General features: G+C 39.5%; 1 protein-coding gene across 7 annotated transcripts in view; it reads left to right on the plus strand.

The window, feature by feature from the left end:
• The window catches only part of PDE1C (phosphodiesterase 1C), a 472,817-nt gene that overhangs the window by 345,816 nt on the left and 101,551 nt on the right, over positions 1-25,450 (plus strand). For all 7 annotated transcript variants that reach the window (XM_032643393.1, XM_032643388.1, XM_032643391.1 and 4 more), the window contains 4 exons: positions 16,835-16,948; positions 18,738-18,920; positions 19,853-19,919; positions 24,910-25,026. In XM_032643393.1, coding sequence (XP_032499284.1) covers positions 16,835-16,948; positions 18,738-18,920; positions 19,853-19,919; positions 24,910-25,026 — 481 coding nt within the window. The remainder of the gene's footprint in view (positions 1-16,834; positions 16,949-18,737; positions 18,921-19,852; positions 19,920-24,909; positions 25,027-25,450) is intronic.

A 25,450-nucleotide genomic window follows, 5' to 3' on the forward strand; every position in this document is an offset into this window, starting at 1 on the left:
TTAGTTTAGTTTAGTATGTCTTATTCACTTGTTTAGTCATTTGTTAAATCATCCAATCTATATTATTTGTTGAATAATGATTTAAAACACAGGCTCTGGAGTTAGATGCCATCACTTTCTAGGGGTATGACCTTGGAAGAGTTAAACTAAACCTTTTTTTTCCATTGTGAAATAGGAATAATAATATTAGCTACTTCATAGATTTGTTTTGAGAACTAAATGAGGTTATCCTGCAAAGTCAGAGTAGTTACTTCTTCAGGTCATGGAACTGACTTTCAGTCTTTGTATGTCTTGGCACGGCACAGAGACTGACAAAGTCATACCAACTGACCATTGCAACACACTGTGATGTGCCCATTAGTCGTGGATGTCCAGAGTGTGGTGGAAACACGTTGGAATGAGAACCCCTGCGTACTCTTACTGCACAGGGACGTTTTGGCCCTCCACTTGCCACACAGAGGGTGAACCTTAGCACCACCTTCAAAGCTTGGCATTGAGATTAATGACATGATAAAAGAGGAACTGTTTCATCAAGAAGCAACAGTTAAAGAAAACGATATTGAATCTCTGCATGGAAAGTCAGGTCCATTACCTCAAGAACTAAATTTAAAGATCCTAAAGAAATTTCTAGGTTATAGAGCAATATTATGAAATAACTGAATATCACTTTCTTAGGGATTTACCTACTGAGAGTTGTCAAATGACATCAAGATTATACAATAGGTGTCCTGTAATTAAATCACTGTGTGGTTACTGGCTTCATTTTAACTTCGTCTTTAAATTATTGTTTTACATCTTCCTCTCTTCCCTACCCCCCTTTTCCCCTTGCACTCATCTATTTTTTTTCATAAGGTTTTATTTTGCTCTAGTTATTTGGCCGTATATAACTACTTCTTACTTGTAGGAATAATTTTCACCTGTTCCCCGGTGATTTCTGATATTGAAAGTAGTAAATGACTCCGTCAAGTATATTTTCAAAGAACTTGTGCACAGAGACGTTAAATCACTTTATGAATGCCTTTGTGTAAGAGATATTTTCCAGCTATGTATAATAAATCTGCTTATATCGTTGGGATGTTTTTTCACATTCATAGTTTTTATTGTTTTTTATTAGATTAATTTTTACCCGAAAATAAATGGCCTGCCAATGAGTTGCAATACATTAATTTTCAATGAAGAATGAGATGAAAGGGAGGAATATAAAATTATAAATAGATGTATAAATGGCATTATTCTAACAACAGGAGGCTTAACATAGTCTAGTTTGTGGGACATGTGATTACATTCCCATCGTCGTTCACAGGCTGAACAGCCTCACAATAGTTCATATAACCCTTTTCAGTAGGCTCGTGTTCCATAAAATGGGACTCAAACACCTGCTTCCCATAAAGTTTTACAGGTTCAAATTTATTAAATACCTTTTATGCTTGCCGACTTTTCTCGGTGCTAGTCTCTGTATAGAAGGAGTTATGAGTCACAGTCAACGCTATCTATGGAGGCCTGTATGGTTTGGGAAGGGAAGAATTGTGCACAGGAATGCAGATGAGGCTAGATTCCCATATAATATTACTAGGATGCCACTTTTCTTGCTCTTTACTTCCTTGGAAAAGGATATTTATCTTGCTTTTACCTGTAGGCTCAGAACTTCTCACTCTCTGGGGTTATTTTTGACTACACACACACACACACACACACACACACACACACACACACACACTCATGACATTCGTGACGTATCTATTAGGAGGTGGTTGGATTGCTCTCAAAATCTATTCTTGCTCTTCAGTTTAGCCCTCTCTGATTCTTTTAAAATTCTGCCTTGCAGCATAGTTATTTATATACCTAGCAGAGTACCTAGCACAAAGTATACACACACATGCGCACACAGCAGCTACTGAGGGTTTAAAAGCACTGTGCTAAACTCTCTACATAAGTTATTTTATGTAATTATCACCTAACCTATGACACAGATACTCTTGTCATCCCTATTTTACCAAAGAAGAAATGGAAATATTGGGAGTTTGAAAAACTTTGTTCAGGGTTGTACAACTAGTAAATGGAAAAGCTAGGCTTTGGATCAGAAGGCTTTATACTCCGAACACCACATGCTGGGCTGCTGGACTATCCTTTCTCTTGTTCACTCACTGGTGCGTGAGTCAATGCTTGTCTCCAACACTCCACTGGAAGCTTCTTGCATCTTTTCTCTCTATAGCCTATATGGCACCTGCCTTGGACTTGGCAACAACAAATACTGTTGACCCAACAGTACACTTGGCCAAGGGCATGGCGATTTCTGATCTGCACATCTTCCTATATCAAGACCAACCAAAAGAAAGTGCATTTCACTGTACAGCTAATATATTTAAAGCAAAAGCAAAGACAGCATTCACAGATTGATTGCCATCCGAGTAACAACTTACATACTGTAATATAAAAAGTTAACATGCTCTTAGGAATTGTTAAGAGAAGTTGACATTTGAGAGATAATAACTAATTAGAAACTCTTGATAATAACACTTTGAAAAGAGCCTGAAGAAACTAGAAGATTTGTGTAAGAATGAGTGAGATGATTAAGGCTGTTAAATGTGGTATTTGTGAAGAAATGACTTGAGAATATTTAACATAAACATTAAAGAAGGTTATGGTTACATAATGACTTCAAATATAAGAAGATTTAAAAAGAAACTGATCCATTTTGTATTCAATTTACACCCAAGAGAAAATGTACTTAAAGTAAAATGTTTGGTTTCACATTTATTATTCATCCAACATAATTTACTTAATGTCCACTGTGATCAACCACAAAGGCTTTAAAAGAAGATAAAAATTTGTACACATTAAGTTATATAGTTGCAACTGTCCATTGACGTGGCAAAATGTTTCCTGGCTCTAAAGTGTAGACGGAAGTTATTTTACAGATCCTTGCATAGCATAATTTTGCAAGAAAAGGCATAACCTTTTCAATAGACATTTTTTTAAACATCTTTATTGGAGTATAATTGCTTTACAATGGTGTGTTAGTTTCTGCTTTATAACAAAGTGAATCAGCTATACATATACATATATCCCCATATCTCCTCCCTCTTGCATCTCCCTCCCACCCTCCCTATCCCACCCCTCTGGGTGGTCACAAAGCACTGAGCCGATCTCCCTGTTTTATGCGGCTGCTTCCCACTAGCTAGCTATTTTACATTTGGTAGTGTATATATGTCCATGGCACTGTCTCACTTTGTCCCAGCTTACCCTTCCCCCTACCCGTGTTCTCAAGTCCATTCTCTAGTAGGTCTGCGTCTTTATTCCCTTATTGCCCCTAGGTTCTTCATGACCTTTTTTTTTTTTTTTTAGATTCCATATATATGTGTTAGCATATGGTATTTGTTTTTCTCTTTCTGACTTACTTCACTCTGTATGACAGACTCTAGGTCCATCCACCTCACTACAAATAACTCAATTTCGTTTTTATTATGGCTGAGTAATATTCCATTGTATATATGTGCCACATCTTCTTTATCCATTCATCTGTTGATGGACACTTAGGTTGATTCCTGGCTATTGTAAATAGAGCTGCAGTGAACATTGTGGTACATGACTCTTTTTGAATTATGGTTTTCAGGGTATATGCCCAGTAGTGGGCATATACCCTGAAAACCATAATTGAGGGAAGGCACTGCATTGTCCCCCTTTGTATTCCTGGAGCCTATCACAGTATCTGCATTCAGAGAGCACTCAGTCAATGTTGAAGGGATGTTTCAAGTACCACAATGTTAATTTTAGAAACAAACAGATCTCCAGAAAAATATTCAGATGGCATCATTGGGTGACATTAAAATGTAAGCCTGAAATCCCATTTGGAGGAGTTGTTTCAATTTACTTTCTATGGCATTTAGGTAAGTGGCAGGGATGGGAGTGACAGAGGAAACAGGTGTGTATAAATACACAGAGACACCTTTGCCTTACAAATACATGGATGTGATGAACTGAGATGGTGATTTTTTTTATTCAAATGAGTTTTTAGGACACATGATTCATTGGGACATGTACGGGAAGTTCTGTAAAGGATCCAGTTCCCTTTGACATTCTTTCAAACTAACAAACCTGTCTGAGACAACAGCTGTTGGCGGCCACACTGGCATTTTAGGAGCTGCTTATCCATTCTCAGGAGGAATAACCTTGGGCAGAATGGACAGATATAAGAAAGTTTGTTTCATGACTCTTTATTCCAGTTTATTTTTGCTTGTTCTTTTCTGATTTCATTCCAGCTCAGCAAATGTATGGGCTCTCAAGGCATGATGTTGAAGGGTTTTGGGGACCTCACTTGGGTAGGGAATAATGCTGAGTCCATTGTAGGGCAGTTTCCTAAGTTAAGAAGTTGAGTCCAAAGGTTGCTTCCTAATAAAGTCAACCCCGTTGGTCCTAGAAATTACCTTTGTGGAAAAAAAGAAGACTTTGTCTCTTCCACTCCAACAACCTTTCAAGTTCCAAAATACAGTGTGTAGGTCTTGCCTCACTTAGTTTCTCTCTTCCAACACTTTTCTACATCCCAAATAATGACATAGTTTCCAAGCACCTCAGCATCCATCCAGGACTTGCTCCAGACCTGGGGGCACTAGGAACTGAAGTGATGCAGCATTTTATCATATGCCTTGTAGCAAAGAAGCCTAGAGAAAGCAGAGAGTTTATGTGGAGAAATAAAAGTTTCGTGTAAAGATGCAAGGGCTCATCCACAATGAAATTATACACTCTCTTCAGAGAAAGACATCTTGCCAAAGTTTGCAAGTGTAAGCTATTCCTAAAATGGTATTGTGCTTCTATACTGGAACTATTGTCTGGCCACCACAGTGACAGAAATGGATGGAGTGCTGGAAACTATGAACGTTCACTCAGAAGAGAAACTCTAAATTATTTTTGTTGTATTATATGTTTCCCTTCTCCCTCCCTCCCTCCCTCTCTTCCTTTAGGTGCCCAGACCAAAAATCCTTTTGAATAGTATTAAAAAGCTAGATGTACAGACTGCAACTTACTGTGGGACCTGTCCTTGGGGACATTGGCCTTTTAGGTAAATGAATTCACATAGAAAAACATCCAATCTTTACTAGGAAAACAAAGGAAGGCATCTGAGCCTTCCTGCTTAGCTAGTCTTCTTCAAGTTTAACAAAAATACTTTGTAGAATGGGTATGAAGGATCTTGGCTATTTTTAGACAACCCTTCTTAAGATGGATTGAGATCTAGGGCACACCTGCAGTCTGATGGCTTGAGATCCAGGGCATACCTGTACTAGGGAAGGGTGTCTCCTTATTCCCAAAACTTTAGGACATTTTTCAGTTTTTGAGACTAGTTGGTGACTAGTGGTGAAAGGCTAATTTGAAACTCTTCTGCCCACAAAGCAGCAATTTTACCAAGAGGTAGATGGTAAGTGGCAGAGTGGGGTGAGGGTCAAGGCAGGACGTTCCAAGGAGGATAAAGGATTGGAGGAGAGGAGAGACTGAGGGGCCATTGGAGCAGCACCCACCTGAGTGATGCCCTAGAACTCAACAATATTTGAAAATAGGGACATCTGGAATTTCCTAGGGTTTATGTGGCAGCTACATAGAGCAGAAAGCTGGCAGCTGTGTGGACAGGGACAGCTGTAGCTTATACCTGTGATAGGTGCTAGTCCAAATAGGAGCTGGGTATATAAGAAGTTGTTCACTTTTTTAAAAAAACGTTCTTATAGTCTTTTTATTGTCATGTTTTGTTTCTTTTTCATTTCTTCTCTCTCAATATGTTCACTTTTATTACATTATGATTTCAGCTTTCACCTTCGTTTCAAAGATCTGTTTTTCTGAATTTTATTGAACACAAAGCAGATGCTCCCTAAAATTTACTTGTGTTTCCTTTAGTGAATCTTCTTTTGAAAAGTGAGTCCTTCCTCTGCATTTTGAAGACTATTCTCCACTTTCTTTATTGCTGAATCTTTCTGTAGATATATTTTTTTCCTGTTTAGTTGTCCTTGAATAAAGAGAGGTGAATGTTGCTGGGTGTTTTCCATGAACTCTGTGGATGTGTTGTCCTAGGCTACCTTCATGTCTGCCAGGGTGTTAGTGGATCTTCTGCTCACCTCATTAACTAGAGAGACTGGAGTAGATGTGAATTTCTAGTAAGTCTTATGCATCCCGAAAGTACTTTATTCTGTGTCGTTTCATCTCTGGCTTTGTCGAAGCCACTGGGCTAGGGGTTTCCTTCTGTTTATAGCTTTCTGTTAGGTCAGACTTTTGCACTGGATACATAAATGTGGCCGTGCCTAATGTCTGTCAGGCACTACTGGTGACTACATCTCGGGAAAGCCCCACACTGCTGATTTTTCTGCTAATTATGGCATATAGTCTGGGACTTTCCGGGGGAGATGATTTTCAGCTGCTGATCTGAACTGCTGAGTGGGAGTCCAAATGATGCTTTCCCCAAGAGCACTACTCCTGCTCTGGCCTAAGGTCCTGGATGACATATTGCAGAATGATATGAGGCTCTTCACAACTCAGTTCCCCCAATACTGTGCTTCCCCTGGAGTGGGACTTGTTCATAGTAATGGCTATAAAGTGATATTCCATATAATGTTCTTAATAATTTCAATTGTTTTCTGAATGATTATAATTAGTTTTTAGTCCATAAAAGTGACATAGGAAGCATTTACACTAGGAATAGGAGCTTGTCTTAGGAAAAGAAGATGTGTCAGCCATTTTCGTGTGTAGTTGTCCTTGTATAGTTAGCATTATATTTCATCTACCACTCATTTTTAATCTTTTTAAGCTACTTTTCCATGTTGTTAAGGTTGGCTTTGTTAAATCTTGGTCATCAGTCAATTTATTTATTTATTTTTAACATCTTTATTGGAGTATAATTGCTTTACAATGGTGTGTTAGTTTGTGCTTTATAACAGAGTGAATCAGTTATACATATACGTATGTGCCCATATCTCTTCCCTCTTGCATCTCCCTCCCACCCTCCCTATCCCACCCCTCTAGGTGGTCACAAAGCACTGAGCTGATCTCCCTGTGCTATGTGGCTGCTTCCCACTAGCTATCTATTTTACGTTTGGTAGTGTATATACGTCCATGCCACTCTCTCACTTTGTCCCAGATTACCCTTCCCCCTCCCTGTATCCTCAAGTCCATTCTCTAGTAGTACTGCATCTTTATTCCGTCTTGCCCCTAGGTTCTTCTGATCTTTTTTTCCTTTCCTTTTTTTCTTAGATTCCATACATATGTGTTAACATACGGTATTTGTTTTTCTCTTTCTGACTTACTTCACTCAGAATGACAGTCTCTAGGTCCATCCACCTCACTACAAATAACTCAGTTTCATTCCTTTTTATGGCAGAGTAACATTCCATTGTATATATGTGCCACATCTTCTCTATCCATTCATCTGTTGGTGGAAACTTAGGTTGCTTCCATGTCCTGGCTATTGTAAATAGAGCTGCAATGAACATTGTGGTACATGACTCTTTTTGAATTACGGTGTTCTCAGGGTATATGCCCAGTAGTGGGATTGCTGGGTCGTATGGTAGTTCCATTTTTAGTTTTTAAGGAAAATTCACACTGTTTTCCATAGTGGCTGTATCAATTTACATTCCCACCAACAGTGCAAGAGGCTTCCCTTTTCTCCACACCCTCTCCAGTATTTATTGTTTGTAGATTTTTTGATGATGGCCATTCTGACTGGTGTGAGATGATGTCTCATTGTACTTTTGATTTGCATTTCTCTAATGATTAATGATGTTGAGCATTCTTTCATGTGTTTGTTGGCAATCTGTATATCTTCTTTGGAGAAATGTCTATTTAGGTCTTCTGCCCACTTTTGGATTGGGTTGTTTGTTTTTTGGATATTGAGCTGCATGAGTTGCTTGTATGTTTTGGCGATTAATCCTTTGTCAGTTGCTTCATTTGCAAATATTTTCTCCCATTCTGATGGTTGTCTTTTCGTCTTGTTTAGGTTTCTTTTGCTGTGCAAAAGATTTAAGTTTCATTAGCTCCCATTTGTTTATTTTTGTTTTTATTTCCATTTCTCTAGGAGGTGGGTCAAAAAGGATCTTGCTGTGATTTATGTCATAGAGTGTTCTGCCTATGTTTTCCTCTAAGAGTTTGATAGCGTCTGGCCTTACATTTAGGTCTTTAATACATTTTGAGTTTATTTTTGTATATGGTGTTAGGGAGCGTTCTAATTTCATTTTTCTACATGTAGCTGTCCAGTTTTCCCAGCACCACTTATTGAAGAGGCTGTCTTTTCTCCACTGTATATTCTTGCCTCCTTTATCACAGATAAGGTGACCACATGTGCGTGGGTTTATCTTTGGGCTTTCTATCCTGTCCCATTGATCTATATTTCTGTTTTTGTGCCAGTACCATACTGTCCTGATTACTGTAGCTTTCTAGTATAGTCTGAAGTCAGGGAGCCTGATTCCTCCAGCTCCATTTTTCATTCTCAAGATTGCTTTGGCTATTCAGGATCTTTTTGTGTTTCCATACAAATTGTGAACTTTTTTGTTCTGGTTCTCTGAAAAATGCCAGTGGTAGTTTGATAGGGAGTGCATTGAATCTGTAGATTGCTTTGGGTAGTAGAGGCATTTTCAACATTTTCACAATGTTGATACTTCAAATCCAAGAACATGGTATATCTCTCCATCTATTTGTATCATCTTTAATGTCTTTCATCAGTGTCTTATAATTTTCTGCATACAGGTCTTTTGTCTCTTTAGGTAGGTTTATTCCTAGATATCTTATTCTTTTGGTTGCAGTGGTAAATGGGAGTGTTTTCTTAATTTCACTTTCAGATTTTTCATCATTAGTGTATAGGAATGCAAGAGATTTTTGTGTATTAATTTTGTATCCTGCTACTTTACCAAATTCATTGATTAGCTCTAGTATTCTGGTAGCATCTTTAGGATTCTCTATGTATAGTATCATGTCATCTGCAAACAGTGACAGCTTTACTTCTTCTTTTCCGATTTGGATTCCTTTTATTTCTTTTTCTTCTCTGATTGCTGTGTCTAAAACTTCCAAAACTATGTTGAATAAGAGTGGTGAGCGTGGGCAACCTTGTCTTGTTCCTGATCTTAGTGGAAATGCTTTCAGTTTTTCACCATTGAGGACGATGTTGGCTGTGGGTTTGTCATAATGGCCTTTATTATGTTGAGGAAAGTTCACTCTCTGCCTACTTTCTGGAGGGTTTTTATCATAAATGGGTGTTGAATTTTATCAAAAGCTTTTTCTGCATCTATTGAGATGATCATATGTTTTTTCTCCTTCAGTTTGTTAATATGGTGTATCACGTTGATTGATATACATATATTGAAGAATCCTTGCATTCCTGGGATAAACCCCACTTGATCGTGGTGTATGATCCTTCTAATGTGCTGTTGGATTCTGTTTGCTAGTATTTTGTTGAGGATTTTTGCATCTGTGTTCATCAGTAATATTGGCCTGTAGTTTTCTTTCTTTGTGACATCTTTGTCTGGTTTTGGTTTCAGGGTGATGGTGGCCTCGTAGAATGAGTATGGGAGTGTTCCTCCCTCTGGTATATTTTGGAAGAGTTTGAGAAGGATAGGTTTTAGCTCTTCTCTAAATGTTTGATAGAATTCGCCTGTGAAGCCATCTGGTCCTGGGCTTTTGTTTGTTGGAAGATTTTTAATCACAGTTTCAATTTCAGTGCTTGTGATTGGTCTGTTCATCTTTTCTATTTCTTCCTGATTCAGTCTTGGCAGGTTGTGCATTTCTAAGAATTTGTCCATTTCTTCCAGGTTGTCCATTTTATTGGCATAGAGTTGCTTGGAGTAATCTCTCATGATCCTTTGTATTTCTGCAGTGTCAGTTGTTACTTCTCCTTTTTCATTTCTAATTCTATTGATTTGAGTCTTCTCCCTTTTTTTCTTGATAAGTCTGGCTAATGGTTTATCAATTTTGTTTATCTTCTCAAAGAACCAGCTTTTAGTTTTATTGATCTTTGCTATTGTTCCCGTCATTTCTTTTTCATTTATTTCTGATCTGATCTTTATGATTTCTTTCCTTCTGCTAACTTTGGGGTTTTTTTGTTCTTCTTTCTCTAATTGCTTTAGGTGTAAGGTTAGGTTATTTATTTGAGATGTTTCTTGTTTCTTAAGGTAGGCTTGTATAGCTATAAACTTCCCCTTTAGAACTGCTTTTGCTGCATTCCATAGGTTTTGGGTCATTGTGTTTTCATTGTCATTTGTTGTAGGTATTTTTTGATTTCCTCTTTGATTTCTTCAGTGATCTCTTGGTTATTAAATAGTGTGTTGTTTAGCCTCCACGTGTTTGTATTTCTTACAGATTTTTTCCTGTAATTGATATCTAGTCTCATAGCATTGTGGTCAGGAAAGATCCTTGATACGATTTCAATTTTCTTAAATTTACTAAGGCTTGATTTGTGACCCAAGATATGATCTATCCTGGAGGATGTTCCATGAGCACTTTAGAAGAATGTGTATTCTGTTGTTTTTGGGTGGAATGTCCTATAAATAACAATTAAGTCCATCTTGTTTAATGTATCACTTAAAGCTTGTGTTTCCTTATTTATTTTCATTTTCAATGATCTGTCCATTGGTGAAAGTGGGGCATTACAGTCCCCTACTATGATTGTGTTACTGTCGATTTCCCCTTTTATGGCTGTTAGTATTTGCCTTATGTATTGAGGTGCTCCTATGTTGGGTGCATAAATATTTACAGTTGTTATATCTTCTTTTTGGATTGATCCCTTGATCATTATGTAGTGTCCTTATTTGTCTCTTATAATAGTCTTTGTTTCAAAGTCTATTTTGTCTGTTATGAGAATTGCTACTCCAGCTTTGTTTTGATTTCCATTTGTGTGGAATATCTTATTCCATCCCCTCAGTTTCAGTCTCTATGTGTCCCTGTGTCTGAAGTGGGTCTCTTGTAGATAGCATATATATGGGTCTTGTTTTTGTATCCATTCAGCCAGTCTGTGTCTTTTGGTTGGAGCATTTAATCCATTTACGTTTAAGGTTATCAATATGTATGTTCCTATTACCGTTTTCTTAATTGTTTTGGGTTTATTATTGTAGGTCTTTTCCTTCTCTCGTGTTTCCTGCTTAGAGAAGTTCCTTTAGCATTTGTTGTAAAGCTGGTTTGGTGGTGCTGAATTCTCTTAACTTTTGCTTGTCTGTAAAGGTTTTAATTTCTCTGTCGAATGTGAATGAGACCCTTGCTGGGTGGAGTATTCTTGGTTGTAGGTTTTTCTATTTCATCACTTTAAATATGTCCTGCCACTCCCTTCTGGCTTGTAGGGTTTCTGCTGAGAGATCAGCTGTTAAGCTTATGGGGATTCCCTTGTGTGTTATTTGTTGTTTTTCCCTTGCTGCTTTTAATTCTTTTCTTTGTATATAATTTTTGATAGTTTGATTAATATGTGTCTTGGCGTGTTTCTCCTTGGTTTTATCCTGTATGGAACTCTCTGTGCTTCCTGGACTTGATTAACTATTTCCTTTCCCATATTAGGGAAGTTTTCAACTACAATCTCTTCAAATATTTTCTCAGTCCCTTTCTTTTTCTGTTCTTCTTCTGGGACCCCTATAATTCGAATGTTGGTGTATTTGATGTTGTCCCAGAGGTCTCTGAGGCTGTCCTCAATTCTTTTCATTCTTTTTTCTTTATTCTGCTCTGCAGTAGTTATTTCCACTGTTTTATCTTCCAGGTCACTTATCCGTTCTTCTACCTCAGTTTTTCTGCTATTGATCCCTTCTAGAGAATTTTAATTTCATTTATTGTGTTGTTCATCTCTTTTAGTTTGCTCTTTAGTTCTTCTAGGTCCTTGTTAAACGTTTCTTGTATTTTCTCCATAGTATTTCCAAGATTTTGGATATCTTTACCATCATTATTCTGAATTCTTTTTCAGGTATACAGGCTATTTTCTCTTCATTTGTTAGCTCTGGTGGGTTTTTGCCTTGCTCCTTCATCTGCTGTGTATTTCTCTGTCTTCTCATTTTGCTTAACTTACTGTGTTTGGGGTCTCATTTTCGCAGGCTGCAGGTTCGTAGTTTCTGGTTTTTTTTGGTGTCTGTCCCCAGTGGCTAAGGTTGGTTCAGTGGGTTGTGTAGGCTTCCTGGTCGAGGGGAGTAGTGCCTGTGTTCTGGTGGATGAGGCTGGGTCTTGTCTTTCTGGTGGGCAGGTCTACATCTGGTGGTGTTTTTTCGGTGTCTGTGGCCTTATTATGATTTTACGCAGCCTCTGTGCTCATGGATGGGGTTGTGTTCCTGTCTTGCTAGTTGTTTGGCACAGGGTATCCTGCACTATAGCTTGCTGGTCGTTGAGTGGAGCTGGGTCTTGGCGTTGAGATGGAGATCTCTGGGAGATTTTCACCGTTTGATATTACGTGGAGCTGGGAGGTCTCTTGTGGACCAGTGTCCTGAACTTGGCTCTCCCACCTCAGTGCCACAGCCCTGATGCCTGGCTGGAGCACTAAGAACGTGTCCTCCACATGGCTCAGAATAAAAGGGAGAGAAGAAAGAAAGAGAGAGAAAGAGGAAGGAAGGAAGGAAGGAAGGAAGGAAGGAAGGAAGGAAGGAAAGAAGAAGGTAAAATAAAATAAAGTAAAATAAAGTTATTAAAATAAAAAATAATTATTAAGAAAAAAATTTTTTTAAGTAATAAAAAAAAAATGGACAGACAGAACCCTAGGACAAATGGTAAAAGCAAAGCTATATAGACAAAATCACACACAGAAGCATACACATACACACGCACAAAAAGAGAAGTAGGGAAAAATGTATATATATTGTTGATCCCAAAGTCTACCTCCTCAATTTGGGATGATTTGTTGTCTATTCAGGTATTCCACTGATGCAGGGTACATCAAGTTGACTGTGGAGATTTAATCCGCTGCTTCTGTGGCTGCTGGGAGAGATTTCCCTTTCTCTTCTTTGTTCGCACAGCTCCCGGGGTTCAGCTTTGGATTTGGCCCTATTTCTGCGTGTAGGTCGCCTGAGGGCGTCTGTTCTTCGGTCAGACAGGACGAGGTTAAAGGAGCCGCTGATTCGTGGGCTCTGGCTCACTCAGGCCAGGGGAAGGGAGGGGTACGGGTGCGAGGCGAGCCTGCGCGGCAGAGGCCGGCGTGACTTTGCACCAGCCTGAGGCGTGCTGTGCGTTCTCCCGGGGAAGTTGTCCCTGGATTCCGGAACCCTGGCAGTGGGGGGCTGCACAGGCTCCCCGGAAGAAAGTTGTGGAGAGTGACCTGTGCTCGTGCACAGGCTTCTTGGTGGCGGCAGGAGCAGCCTTAGCGTCTCATGCCCGTCTCTGGGGTCCGCGCTGGTAGCCACGGCTTGCGCCCGTCTCTGGAGATCCTTTAAGCGGTGCTCTTAATCCCTCTCTCCTCGCGCACCAGGAAACAAAGAGGGAAAAAAAAGTCTCTTGCCTCTTCGGCAGCTCCAGACCTTTTTCCGGACTCCCTCCCGGCTAGTCGTGGCGCACTAGCCCCTTCAGGCTATGTTCACACAGCCAACCCCAGTCCTCTCCCGGCGCTCCGACCGAAGCCCGCCCGAGCCTCAGCTCCCAGCCCCGCCCGCCCCGGCGGGTGAGCAGACAAGCCTCTCGGGTTGGTGAGTGCCGGTCGGCACCGATCGTCTGTGTGGGAATCTCTCCGCTTTCCCCTCCGCACCCCTGTGGCTGAGCTCTCCTCTGCGGCGCGGCTCCGAAGCTTCCCCCCTCCGCCACCCGCAGTCTCCGCCCGCGAAGGGCCTTCCTAGTGTGTGCAAACCTTTCCTCCTTCACGGCTCCCTCCCACTGGTGCAGGTCCCGTCCCTATTCGTTGGTCTCTGTTTATTCTTTTTTCTTTTGCCGTACCCAGGTACGTGGGGAGTTTCTTGCCTTTTGAGAGGTCTGAGGTCTTCTGCCAGCGTTCAGTAGGTGTTCTTTTGGAGCTGTTCCACATGTAAATGTATTTCTGATGTATTTGTGGGGAGGAAGGCGATCTCCGCGTCTTACTCTTCTGCCATCTTGAACCTCCTCCGGTCATGAGTCACTTTAATTGGAGATTCATCAATCTATCCTCCTTGAAAGATCACTGTCCCACAGTTGGCCTTAAAGTTTTTTTGTTTTTATTTTCTGGAAAAGCATATTAATGATGAAATTTTGAGCTTGTCCACAACTGAGAATGTATTTGTTGGCTTCACATACACATGGCAGTCCTAGTATACATAGGTAGATATAGATACCTTGAATTATACCATATTATTTTCAAAAATTGGTGTTGTTATTAAATTGCTTTTTGATATTTGGCATGGTTGAAGTCTTATGGCCAGCTTGAATTTTTGTTACTTTGTAAGTAATATATTTTTTTCTCAACAGTTTTCGCCTTTTTAAAAAATTCTTGGAGATAAAAAATTACAACTGCATATGTTGGATTTCTTTTTCTGGTTTTATCTGATCCCTTTTCATCTGCTTTAAAGGTTTTTCTTCAGTCTAGGAAAACTTATCTGATTAAAGCTGCTTCTGTTTGTTTATTTCTTATTTCCCTTTTGTAGGAAGATAGAATCATCTGGTTCTTACTTCTGTTAGCCATGTAGTTTCCGTCATCATTTTTTATGTTTTGTCTTCTCCTCTCAGGTTTTGAGAGCTGAGATGGGTCCTATTAGGGATTCATGTCAATTCCTGGTAGAATCTTTAAGCCCCAAATCAAGGGAGAACATTTTTAGGAAGTTTAAGCTTACCCTCATTTTTCCTTGCCAGTGGAGAGTCAAAACAGGCTGGGGGTAGTTGGGCTTCTGGAGGTGAGAGTCAGAATTGGAGGCAGACTTAGCCAGGAATGTGTTTTGCTAAAGAGCTTCCATTTCTTATTTGGAACAACTCTCAGGGCTTGCTTCTGCAGTCTCCCCATTGTTTGGCAGGCTGGCTGTCCACTGTGTGTGAGGGACTGCTAAACCCTTCCATGCCAACTCCCTGTCTCGCACTGCCTTTGAAACCAGAACACTTCCTAGTGCTGCTAATTGGATCCGCAGGCTAACCCTCACCTCCAAGGCTGCAGAGGCCTCTGCTGATTTCCTTTGCATATTTTCCTTTTGCATGTTGGAGATTCACAAGTCACGTAGCCACTACCCTCAGTCTAATTTCCTCTGTATTTTACATCACTGAAATTCCTGGGAATTTATTTTGTATGGCTGACCCTCTTGCCTACTTTTTAAGGGTGATCCTGAGTTTTTCCTCTTTCCTTATTGTTTATCATTTTCATGTAGATCTGGAGGGGAATAGTTTATGCCTTGCAGAGATGTTGACCTGTGCTCTCTTATAAATGCAAATCTGAGGATATTTTGAAGTCAGGAAAGTGGGAGCACCCTTGGGAAATGGAGACTTGATAATAATCTTAAGTATCCTGATAGCATGTTTCTCTCTGGTTACCTCTGATAACCAAGGTCACTGAATAACAACAATGACAATAATGATAACAAATGCCTTTTAAAAAAACAACAGGGAAATGGGGGAAGTTGTTCAGAGTACAGACTTACAGTTGTAAGATAAATGAATTGTGGGGATCTAATGTACAACCTGGTGGTTATAGTTAGCAAGTACTGGTTTTAAGTATTGTATACGAAAGTTGCTAGAATAGTAAATCCTAAATGTTCTCACCAGAAAAAGAAATTAAATTTATGAGGTTTTGGCTGTATTAACTAGCCTTATGTGGTAGTCATTTTGCAACATATATGTGTATCAAATCATCATGTTGTATAAGGACACAATGTTATATATCAATTATATTCAGTAAAGCTGAAAACAATTACCAATCGTAGGTCACATGGTTGATGTGACTACATCAATATCAATTTGATTGAATCTTTGTATCAACCTAGGAAATTTGGTGGTTGCTTCTTCATTTTATAGCTGACATTCAGCTATTGCCTGGGATTGCAGAGCTAATACTATGTGATGTACAATTCAAACCGAAGGTTGTCCTCAAAGTTTCTGTTCTTTGCTGGCTGTCAAAGAGCCTGAAGTGTTGTCCAATCTCCATATCTCTGTGGTATTTACAGTGTTCCCAGTTGCCGGTCTTTGATAATCTGTTGGCATTTTATTGCTCTCATATGTACTGAGTCTTTCTCTGTGGGGATAGTGTTCATATACATAAGAGGAGAGCATGTTTTATTGTTTCTCTTTTACTGTCTGGAACTCTTGACTAGCAGTGGGAAAGGTCTTGTCCTCAGTACCTTGGTTTGTCATCCATCCTCCTTAAAAAAAACAAAACTAGGGTATTTATCTGCTCCTAGAGGAATTCTTCCTGTCCAGTAAAAGTTTGCCTTCATGTATTCCTTATGGAGCCTTCTGTGGTTATTTTGGTGGTCTAAGTCTCCTCATCTGTCTTGGAACATGTGTGGGCCATGGGACTGCTATTCTCTATGGTCACAGCTGAACAAAGTACCTGCAACATAGCAGGATCTCAAGCAGTGTTTGGTGATGTTGTTGCTGGTCATGCTTTACTACATACAGTTAGGACCAAAAAATACGAAAATCAGAAGAGAAGCAAAATCACTGATAATTTAGGAAACTCTTAGCAAGATAAAAGGTAGTTAGAAAGTGTTGGGGGCTGTCAGTGCCTGGTAGATGAGAATATTTTTGTTCTTGATTTAGAGTGGAAAAAAATGTGTGTATTTATTTTATAACTTGCTTCTTTGAGAAATACTGGTCAGTTCCATCATTAGATTTATATTTTCCTTTCAGATATATTGGAATAAATAAAAATATTTAATGGCTGTAAACTGCGTCCCTCTAATTGTAGGATTATCTTTGGTTTCCTCTAATTGTTTTTCCTCTATTCTAATTGAATCATGTCTTTTCCCCTCAGGTTACGGTCTTTGGTCAAACAATTAGAAAGAGGGGAGGCTTCAGTGGTAGATCTTAAGAAGAATTTGGAATATGCAGCCACAGTGCTTGAATCTGTATACATTGATGAAACCAGGTAAGCTAAAATGACAAGTTGATGTGGTAATATAAATTTTCTGTTATATGGCTTTTCTGAAATGTCCCCCATGGCATGTAGGAGGTAGCATTCAAATGATTGGTCTTGGAGCTTTAGTTTTCACAAACAAATGGGGTAGATTTGGGTATCACATATCCTCTGTACATGCTCATTTATAAAAAGGAGCTAATAGAACTTAACCTCTCACATGCCCATTATGACAGTGAAGTAAGAAAATGTAAGAGGAAAAAAAGTGATTTTTAAAAATCTTACCAGATTTTTAATCAAATGTAAAGTTCAACTGGAATTATTGAATATTATTCATCTCAGCCTAAAAATTATGTTCATGTTTTAATTCACGTTATCTATCTGTAAATGGAAGCTCCTGAAGGGATGGAGAAGCATTTGTTCTCTTAAACACCCAGTATTCCTCCCTTAATCCTTAGGTTTGTTATTGATTTACTTAGCAGACCCTCTCCACTTGAATTATCCATAAATACTAAAGCACTTCCGGTTACTATTGTAAAATGAATTTGAAAGTAACAGAATTGCACTTCTTTAGAAAAATGTGGAAATTGTAAACATGAAAGGCTTTTCTTCTTTTTTCTACTTCAGACAAGCTTCTCTGTTAGTATTTGTGTTGTATTACTTTGCTATGCCAAATTCCAATCCAAAAGGATTTCCCATAATCTAAGAATCGTGTGGCTTGGTTTTCGGTGATATGCTTGGTTCCTAATTTAAGGAAATTTTATACTGTAGTTTTTTCCCAGATGTTACATTTTTCTCCCCTACCTCTCAATTGATGGGTCTAAAGAGAAAAAAAACAGAACAAAATTTTCCATTGACACCTGTTTTTACTGCTTATTTTTAGTAGTGCTTAGTATAAAATACAGTATTCAAAGTTTTATTGTAATTTATTACTACTTCTGTTCTAGCCTGACCTATGAACACATTTGAAAAATCTGCTGAGCACACCTGACAGCTGCCTTAAATCACTGTGCTCAAATAAAGAACTGCATTGTTTTGGAAATTTTGCTTAAATTTAGACATTTAAGTTTCTGTAATGTCCTAACAAACTAGAGAGAATAGCAGTTGATATTATTTGGGTTCATTACTTCAGAGGACTGGGTTGATGTGATTTGGATAATACTTTGCAAAATCTTTCTTTTTCTTTTTTAAAAGTTATTTTTATTGAGATGTAATTGACATGTAACACTGTATAAGTTTAAGATGTACGATGTGTTGACTTGATATATTTATATATTACAATATGATTACTACTGTAGCGTTAACTAACACCTAATTATTATTTTTTGTGATGGGAACTATTAAGATCTAGGCTCTTAGCAAGTGTGAAGTTTATAATACAGTATTGTTGTCTATAGTTTTTAAGTGCCATTATTTTTAAAACAAAATAATGCCACATGGCCATCTATGAAATAAACCTCCTGGTGAATGCATTTTAAAATGGAAGGTTTAGATTCCATTCAAATTCCACAAACCATCTAGGAATAAAGATACTGGGTGCTCCTGAGTGCAATGTGTCTCAGACCTACGAAGCCTGAGATAAAGTATCTGATTCCTTTGTTCCTTTGTCCAGCCTGAAACAAACGAAGGGTGGGCTTTCACAAGCCTTGTCTAAAAGGTGCTGGATTTTTTTGTGGCCAATTTATTTTGGTTTCTTTGCACCTGTGTATGCAGGTGGGGTGGAGAGTAGGAACAGCTGCTTTGAACAGAGAGCTCTAAATTCAGATTTAATCTGTGTCCTGGTTCTGTTTCTTGGGTTCAGGAGACTCCTGGATACGGAGGATGAGCTCAGTGACATTCAGTCAGATGCGGTGCCTTCTGAGGTCCGAGACTGGCTGGCCTCCACCTTTACACGGCAGATGGGGATGATACTCAGAAGGAGCGAGGAGAAGCCGCGGTTCAAGAGCATCGTCCACGCAGTGCAAGCCGGGATATTTGTGGAGAGGTAAAGATGGCTGTCATTCAGTGACCAAAGCAGCAAAAGGGACACCAGTTTCTAACAACCAAAGGCTTTGCTTTGATGTAGTTTTGGTATCTTTATAAATGCTGAAAATTCTGGGTGGAAACAGACAGTCTTGAATGAGAGATGGCAAAAACATATCTCCACAGCATCGTTAGGACAAGCTTTTGCCTTTGCTTTGAATTCTTTTTGTTAATGTTAACTAGAGAAGATTTAGTTTGAGTTGAGTCTCTAATTTTTAAAGAAGGACGTCTCATCCATCATCATTTGACACATATGGATGATGTCTACATTTGGAACAGGTCAGGGATGCTTTGTTGAGGGTATTGAGCCAGGGAGGAGTTCATTCAAGGTGTTTGAGTTCCCCATGACACTTTCCAATTTTGTAAGTCACTTTGCTCTCTGAAATCAAATTGCCCCCCTTCCCCAGAAACAGATTCCAGAAATCAATTTATTCTTCCTACAACCCTTATCACACAATTACACATTTTAGAAATGCCATGGTCAGCTCGAAGTTCTCTCTAGTTTTTGACAGTTCTAAAGAACAAGCTCTTCTAAATAATTTGCCCGTAGGAGTTCTTTTTCAGGTTAAAGTACTACACTACATACTGTCTGTGCTATACTATAATTCACTTCCAGCAGAACAGGAGACCCATTTTAATAATTTAATTTCCAATTTGGGGCACATAGACTTAATTTTTTTTATTTCCAATGCTGTACATGTTTGGGATTGCTTTCATTTCATTTCATAGGCCACTTGAATGACTATGAAAAAGGTTATAAAAGAAATTTTAGGTTCCGTGGGTCCATCAGATGACATGACTTCTTGTTAATTGTCAATACTGGTATAAGTCTGTGGCCTGCTAATTCTTCTTTGTAAGACATAATATTGCATTTTTCCCTTCTGACTTTGCCAGAATGTATAGACGAACATCAAACATGGTTGGACTGAGCTACCCACCAGCTGTTATTGAAGCATTAAAGGTAATACCAAGGAAAAGGTCTTACAATGTTCAAGGTACCCTATAAAAAGTACAGTTAAATTTTTTGTTAGAAAATAAGAAATTTTCATTTACAATTCTATTTACAGTTTTCCTAGTCATTCCTGACGTTTTTCCTTCATTATCTTTTTGCTATTCGTTCTAACAGTATCACTATCTTTTCAGCCTTTGTACTGCCACATTTTTAAAAAATTGAACTCTTGTTTGGTTTCATTTCTTTCTACTCTCTTGGAGTGGTTTAGTGATCTGTATAGCGATCTGGCATTATGAGACTCAGTCTGACTTTGGCCGTAGGAGATCAAATTTGTACTGGTCATAAATATTCAACATTAAGAGGATCTTTGGTGATTATAATTCTACCATTATCTGCTTACCTGTTCTATATCCATTTTATAGATGAAGAAACTAAGACTCAGTGAGACTAAAAAAAAAAAAAAGACACAGAGACAGAACTGAGGTTTGATACCAGAGTTCCAGGCACACAGTAAGCTAAGCTCTCAGTAGCATATTACTGTATGAAAGTATGTCCTCCAGAGCCCTTGTCCTCTTCATATATCCTACTGTTTTCCCAAGTCCCTCACTGAGCCCAGAAGTTCCATGGGAAGTCACACAGACTTCCCATGTGTGGGAAGTCACACAGATGCTTGAGTTTAAAGGGGCTAAATACTGCAAGATGACTCCCAATCAGACAAGCTCTTGGAATTGTATAGAGTATCTCTAAGAGCCCCCAAGTAGATGTATTCCTGTAGAAGTGTGTTCATTCAGACCCATTGGTCTAAGGATATCCCAGCTGTGCTGAAGCTGATTTGACTTCTGGATTTGAAGGAGGGGCCATGCTAAGGTTCAGGACCACAGAACTGGTTGCCTGGTGCCTACACAGGGAGTTGTGTCAACTTGCTCAGGGGCATCCCAGCGTTCCGACTCTTCTTAAAGCTATTTTAGTCTTTCTCTGAAACCTGAAAAGTGTATTCCTGATGAAATTTTCAGAAGATAATTTAAATTCCCTTTTCACAGAATCAGAGGTGGGAGAGCTTCTTGATCAATTTAATGTCAAGAGAGGGCCCTTGAGGGTCATTTTGCTTTTATATTTCATAGTCCCTTTCTCTTGACTCAGAGACATTCACTAGCTGAATTTGGGAGACCCTATATATTCAGATCCTCAGTTCTCCATTTTATGTTTTTTCTTAAGTCATCTAGGACAGCAGTCCCCGAACTTTTTGGCACCAGGGACCAGTTTCATGGAAGACATTTTTACACGGACGGGGGGTAGGGTGGGGAGGGTGGTAATGCGAGCGATGGGGCGCGACGGGGATAGGCAGATGAAGCTTCGCTTGCTCGCCTGCTGCTCAACTCCTGCTGTGCGGCCTGGTTCCTAACAAGACGCAGACTGGTACCAGTCAGAGGCTGGGGGTTGGAGACCCCTGATCTAGGACAGGTAGGATGCTCAGGAAGGAAACAGCAAGAAGACACGTGTTTTCTCTCCCTCTTCGTCAACCCCCACTCTAATGCCGAATAAATTATTGTGTAATTTACAGCAATGTTTCCCATTTAATCTGTGAAATCACTTCATGAGATTTGATGTTTCATAACACCCACTATGAAGTTGCATTGATTTTCATAATTGAACCCGAAACATTCAATGAAAATCTTGGGAACATTGAAAGCATCTTTTTTTTTTTTTCTGTACGCGGGCCTCTCACTGTTGTGGCCTCTCCCGTTGCAGAGCACAGACTCCAGACGCGCAGGCTCAGTGGCCGTGGCTTACGGGCCTAGCTGCTCTGCAGCAAGTGGGGTCTTCCTGGACCGAGGCATGAACCCGTGTCCCCTGCATCGGCAGGCGGACTCTCAACCACTGAGCCACCAGGGAAGCCCTAAAAGCATCTTTTATCCTTAATTTCTTCCTTTATCATGAACATAAATACAGGTGGTTATACCAGTACTAAGAAATTTATGAAAATATTTCTTCCAAATTGGAGCATCTTTTCTATGCAGAATAATTGAAGAAATGTGGAACAACCTGTGATATGCATGAATTGTTGTTTTATGCTTAGGGAAAAGTAATTCTCAGAGGCACACATGTTGTCTTTCTGAGGGGAATGTTACCTTGATGATTCAGACAAAAAGTAAATACTAACTCTTTGAATTGCTATCCTTCTCCACACTATTGCTGATATGTACAGAAGGCTAAAGCTGTCATTTCTCTTGGTTGTATGCTCTGTTTACTGCAGAAGTTCAAGACCTTTTTACAATGTAATATTTTTCTGCATCCCTAGACTCCAGTTTTATTTTCAGTGGATTGGAGGTGAATTGGAGATATGACGTAGATTCTTTTTTTAATGTAGTGCCTGTTAGAAAAAGGTTATTTTCACTCCAGTGCCAGCAATTTATATGGAATCACTATTGTTTTCTTCTATTACAGAAAATTTCCCTAAAGCCTGAGAGAATACAAGTCAATAAAATAATCATCATGCTACTGTCATGTTAACCTTTGTGATTAATGTAAGAACATGGCATAAAATAACATTTAAGTAAAGAGAATACTTCACCACCACCAACTCCTAAATTTTAAATATGTTGCAGTTTTGTTCTTTTTATTTGTTTCCAGGCAATGAATACTCACTTCTAATTTGGGGTGTTTTATCTCTAACCTTCTAAGGTGGGGTTATTGGAAATGTAGAATTGTGCTGTTCTTTAGAAGGGCATCTATTGTGTGACTCAGGAAGAAACACTCTGCATAGACTCCAGGTTTAAAGCAGGAGGAGATGAAGAGGTCAGGCTTTCTTCACTTTAGACTAATAGGAAATTCATGCAGTGTTTCCACAGGAATGGTGCTTGAGCCAAATTTGCTAAGAAAGGAAGAATGGTTTAAGGTGCTTGTTAAAATGCAGATTCCAGGCCACAAGCCAGGATTCTGCAGAGCCCTCCACCAGAGAATCGACATTTTTTTCTGAGTACCCCAGGTGGTTCTAAAGAACACTGAAATTTGAGAATCACAGCTAAGCCTTCCCAAAAATGAGGGGCTGGAGTGAATGTCTATCTCACTGTCTGTATTTACTCATCCTTCTGTTTCTCTAGACTTAATATTCAGAATAAATCTTGACTTTTTACTATGATAATCTCTTGATTTCCAGTGTTAGAGAGCTTTTCTCTTTTTCATTCATTCCAGTGAAGAGGATTAAAAATTGTCAGATATGACAAAGGGTTTTCCTATCTACTGAGTTGTCAATGGACTTTTCTTTAGGACTATTGGCTAGACAGTGGCTGTCATGACAATGCCAATTACAGTAGCCAAGGTGAAGCTTTAGGTCTTGGATTAATCTTAAATGACCCCACTGTCGATGGCCTAGGCCCTATTGGGGTATTTAGGGCATGAGGCTTGGGTCACAGCATGTATTCATTGAGTTTACAATGTCATTTGTCAGTAATGGTATCACCAAGGGGTGTCAGTGGGGTTATTATGTGGTTCTGCTACCAGTTGGCATTAGACACTTCATCTCTGAGGTTGCCATCTGTGAAACTGGGGAAAGTGATACCCGTTTCTAGAGTTGTGAGGGTTTGCAAATGTGTATCAACACTTCCCACTGTGCCTGGCACAGAAAATGTCCTTAATACTTGTAGCTATTTCTTTAGTTATTATAATGGAGGAGAAATTATTGAAGCCTGAGGTGAGGTTACCACCAAGTGTGAATTGAAACAATCTATTTGAAACCCTTTTGGAAATGTTTGGTTTCACCTATATACAATTTGGTTTTCCTGTGCCTTGGCATCCATGAGAGAGACTGTTCATGGTCTTGGGGTTATCTTGATGGTTGGGATATTTGGAGAGGGACAGGATTGGGATGGATAGATGATGTTGGAATGCAGTGAGGGCTGAGGTTGGAGTCACTGGATCCAGCAGTTCCTGAGAGCCAAGGTCTCTTCCAGGGGACCATCTGACACGTAGCCTGAACTCAATGTGGTCTCATATGGGTCCTTATTGTCACACTCATGGCAGCACACTTTTCTTAACCACTGAAAGGGAGACTCTTGGTACACTGAGAAACCAAATGACTATTGCTTTAATTATTGCTTAAACACATCTTTGTTCATAACACCCACAAGTAGCTAGTTATAAGTCAAAGACACATCAGACAGTGTTTTGGAGTCGCTATTTATGGACAAATAAGGCTTTGAACTTCAGGAGCAGTGTGTGAGGAGTGTGTTCAGCTTAGCTCTTAGTTTTACTTTTTCAGTAAAGTGACTTACAGATTTGAGAGCTCAGTCCCCAGATCAGTGACTCCAGAAGTGGTAGCATTTTTCCATCCCGTGAAATGAGGGCTCTCTCCTCGGTTTCAGCTCAGCAGTTTGGATTGTTGAGGTGACACATTATTTTGTGATCTATATGCATGTTTCTGAACACTTTTAAGTGGGTTAGCATTCTCAATGGTGGACTAAGAGGAAGTCAGTAGATAGTATCATGGGGCTTGGGAGAAGTTTAGAGTAGGGAACACCCTAGGTTATTGTGAAATCAATTAAAATTTTGGAATTCGGCAGAGATAGTAGAAGGTTAATGGAAAGAGCCTGAGTTTAGGCATCAGTTGAACATGTGTTCATGTTTTGTCCTTAGCACTTGCTTGCCATGGGTCTTAGGGAAATTAGGTAACTTCTCAGTTTTCTCATCTGTAAGATGTGACTGATCATACCTACCACTTAGAGTTGTCTTCAGGAAAGATTACATGTTTATCACTGATCAGAATGGTAGGTACCCAATAAATTATAGCTATTGTTATTACTAATAAAACTATTGAATATTTTATCAGTAAATGCTATGTAGGACTGCCATATTGGAAACAGTTTGAGAGTGGAAAGGGTATTAGAGTCTTAGGCTGTGAATACCCAGGTGAGTGCTGTGAGCTAACTCCAAAGTAGGGAGATTAGTAGCTGTGTAAGTGGCTACCAACTGATGAATTATTTCTCTCCATCCTCTCCTGTAGGATGTGGACAAGTGGTCATTTGATGTCTTTTCCCTCAATGAAGCCAGCGGGGATCATGCACTGAAATTCATTTTCTATGAATTACTCACACGCTATGATCTGATCAGTCGTTTCAAGGTCAGTGTCTAATTAAAAAAAAAAAATGCACACATTTGTCCATACTTGCATGATTTGGGGGCTAAGACCAAGAGGATCCTTTTAATGTAGACTGAAAACTCTCTGGGGTGACTTGGGAAGCATCATCTGGACAGCCACTGCCATGAACTCCTCTGTGGTGGGAACTTTTCATTACTCCCTTGTCTGGTGGGTTCATCAGCAGGGGAGAGGCTGGAGCTGCCCATTTAGATCCCAGTCGTCCTAGAAGTATGGCTGGAAGCCTGAACCAGCAGAGCTCCCCTGCCGGCTCTGCCCACAGATCTCATTTCAGCGAGACTTCGTGTGCTAATGACCACCACCAGCAAGGAGACAGGAATGGAGACAGAGTGCACGTCTGTTATCTCCAAAAACTTCTCTTTTGGCCACTTGGCTCAAATTCACACAG

This window comes from Phocoena sinus, chromosome 9 (assembly GCF_008692025.1).
Source record: "Phocoena sinus isolate mPhoSin1 chromosome 9, mPhoSin1.pri, whole genome shotgun sequence".
NCBI classification, from domain to species: Eukaryota; Metazoa; Chordata; class Mammalia; order Artiodactyla; family Phocoenidae; genus Phocoena; species Phocoena sinus.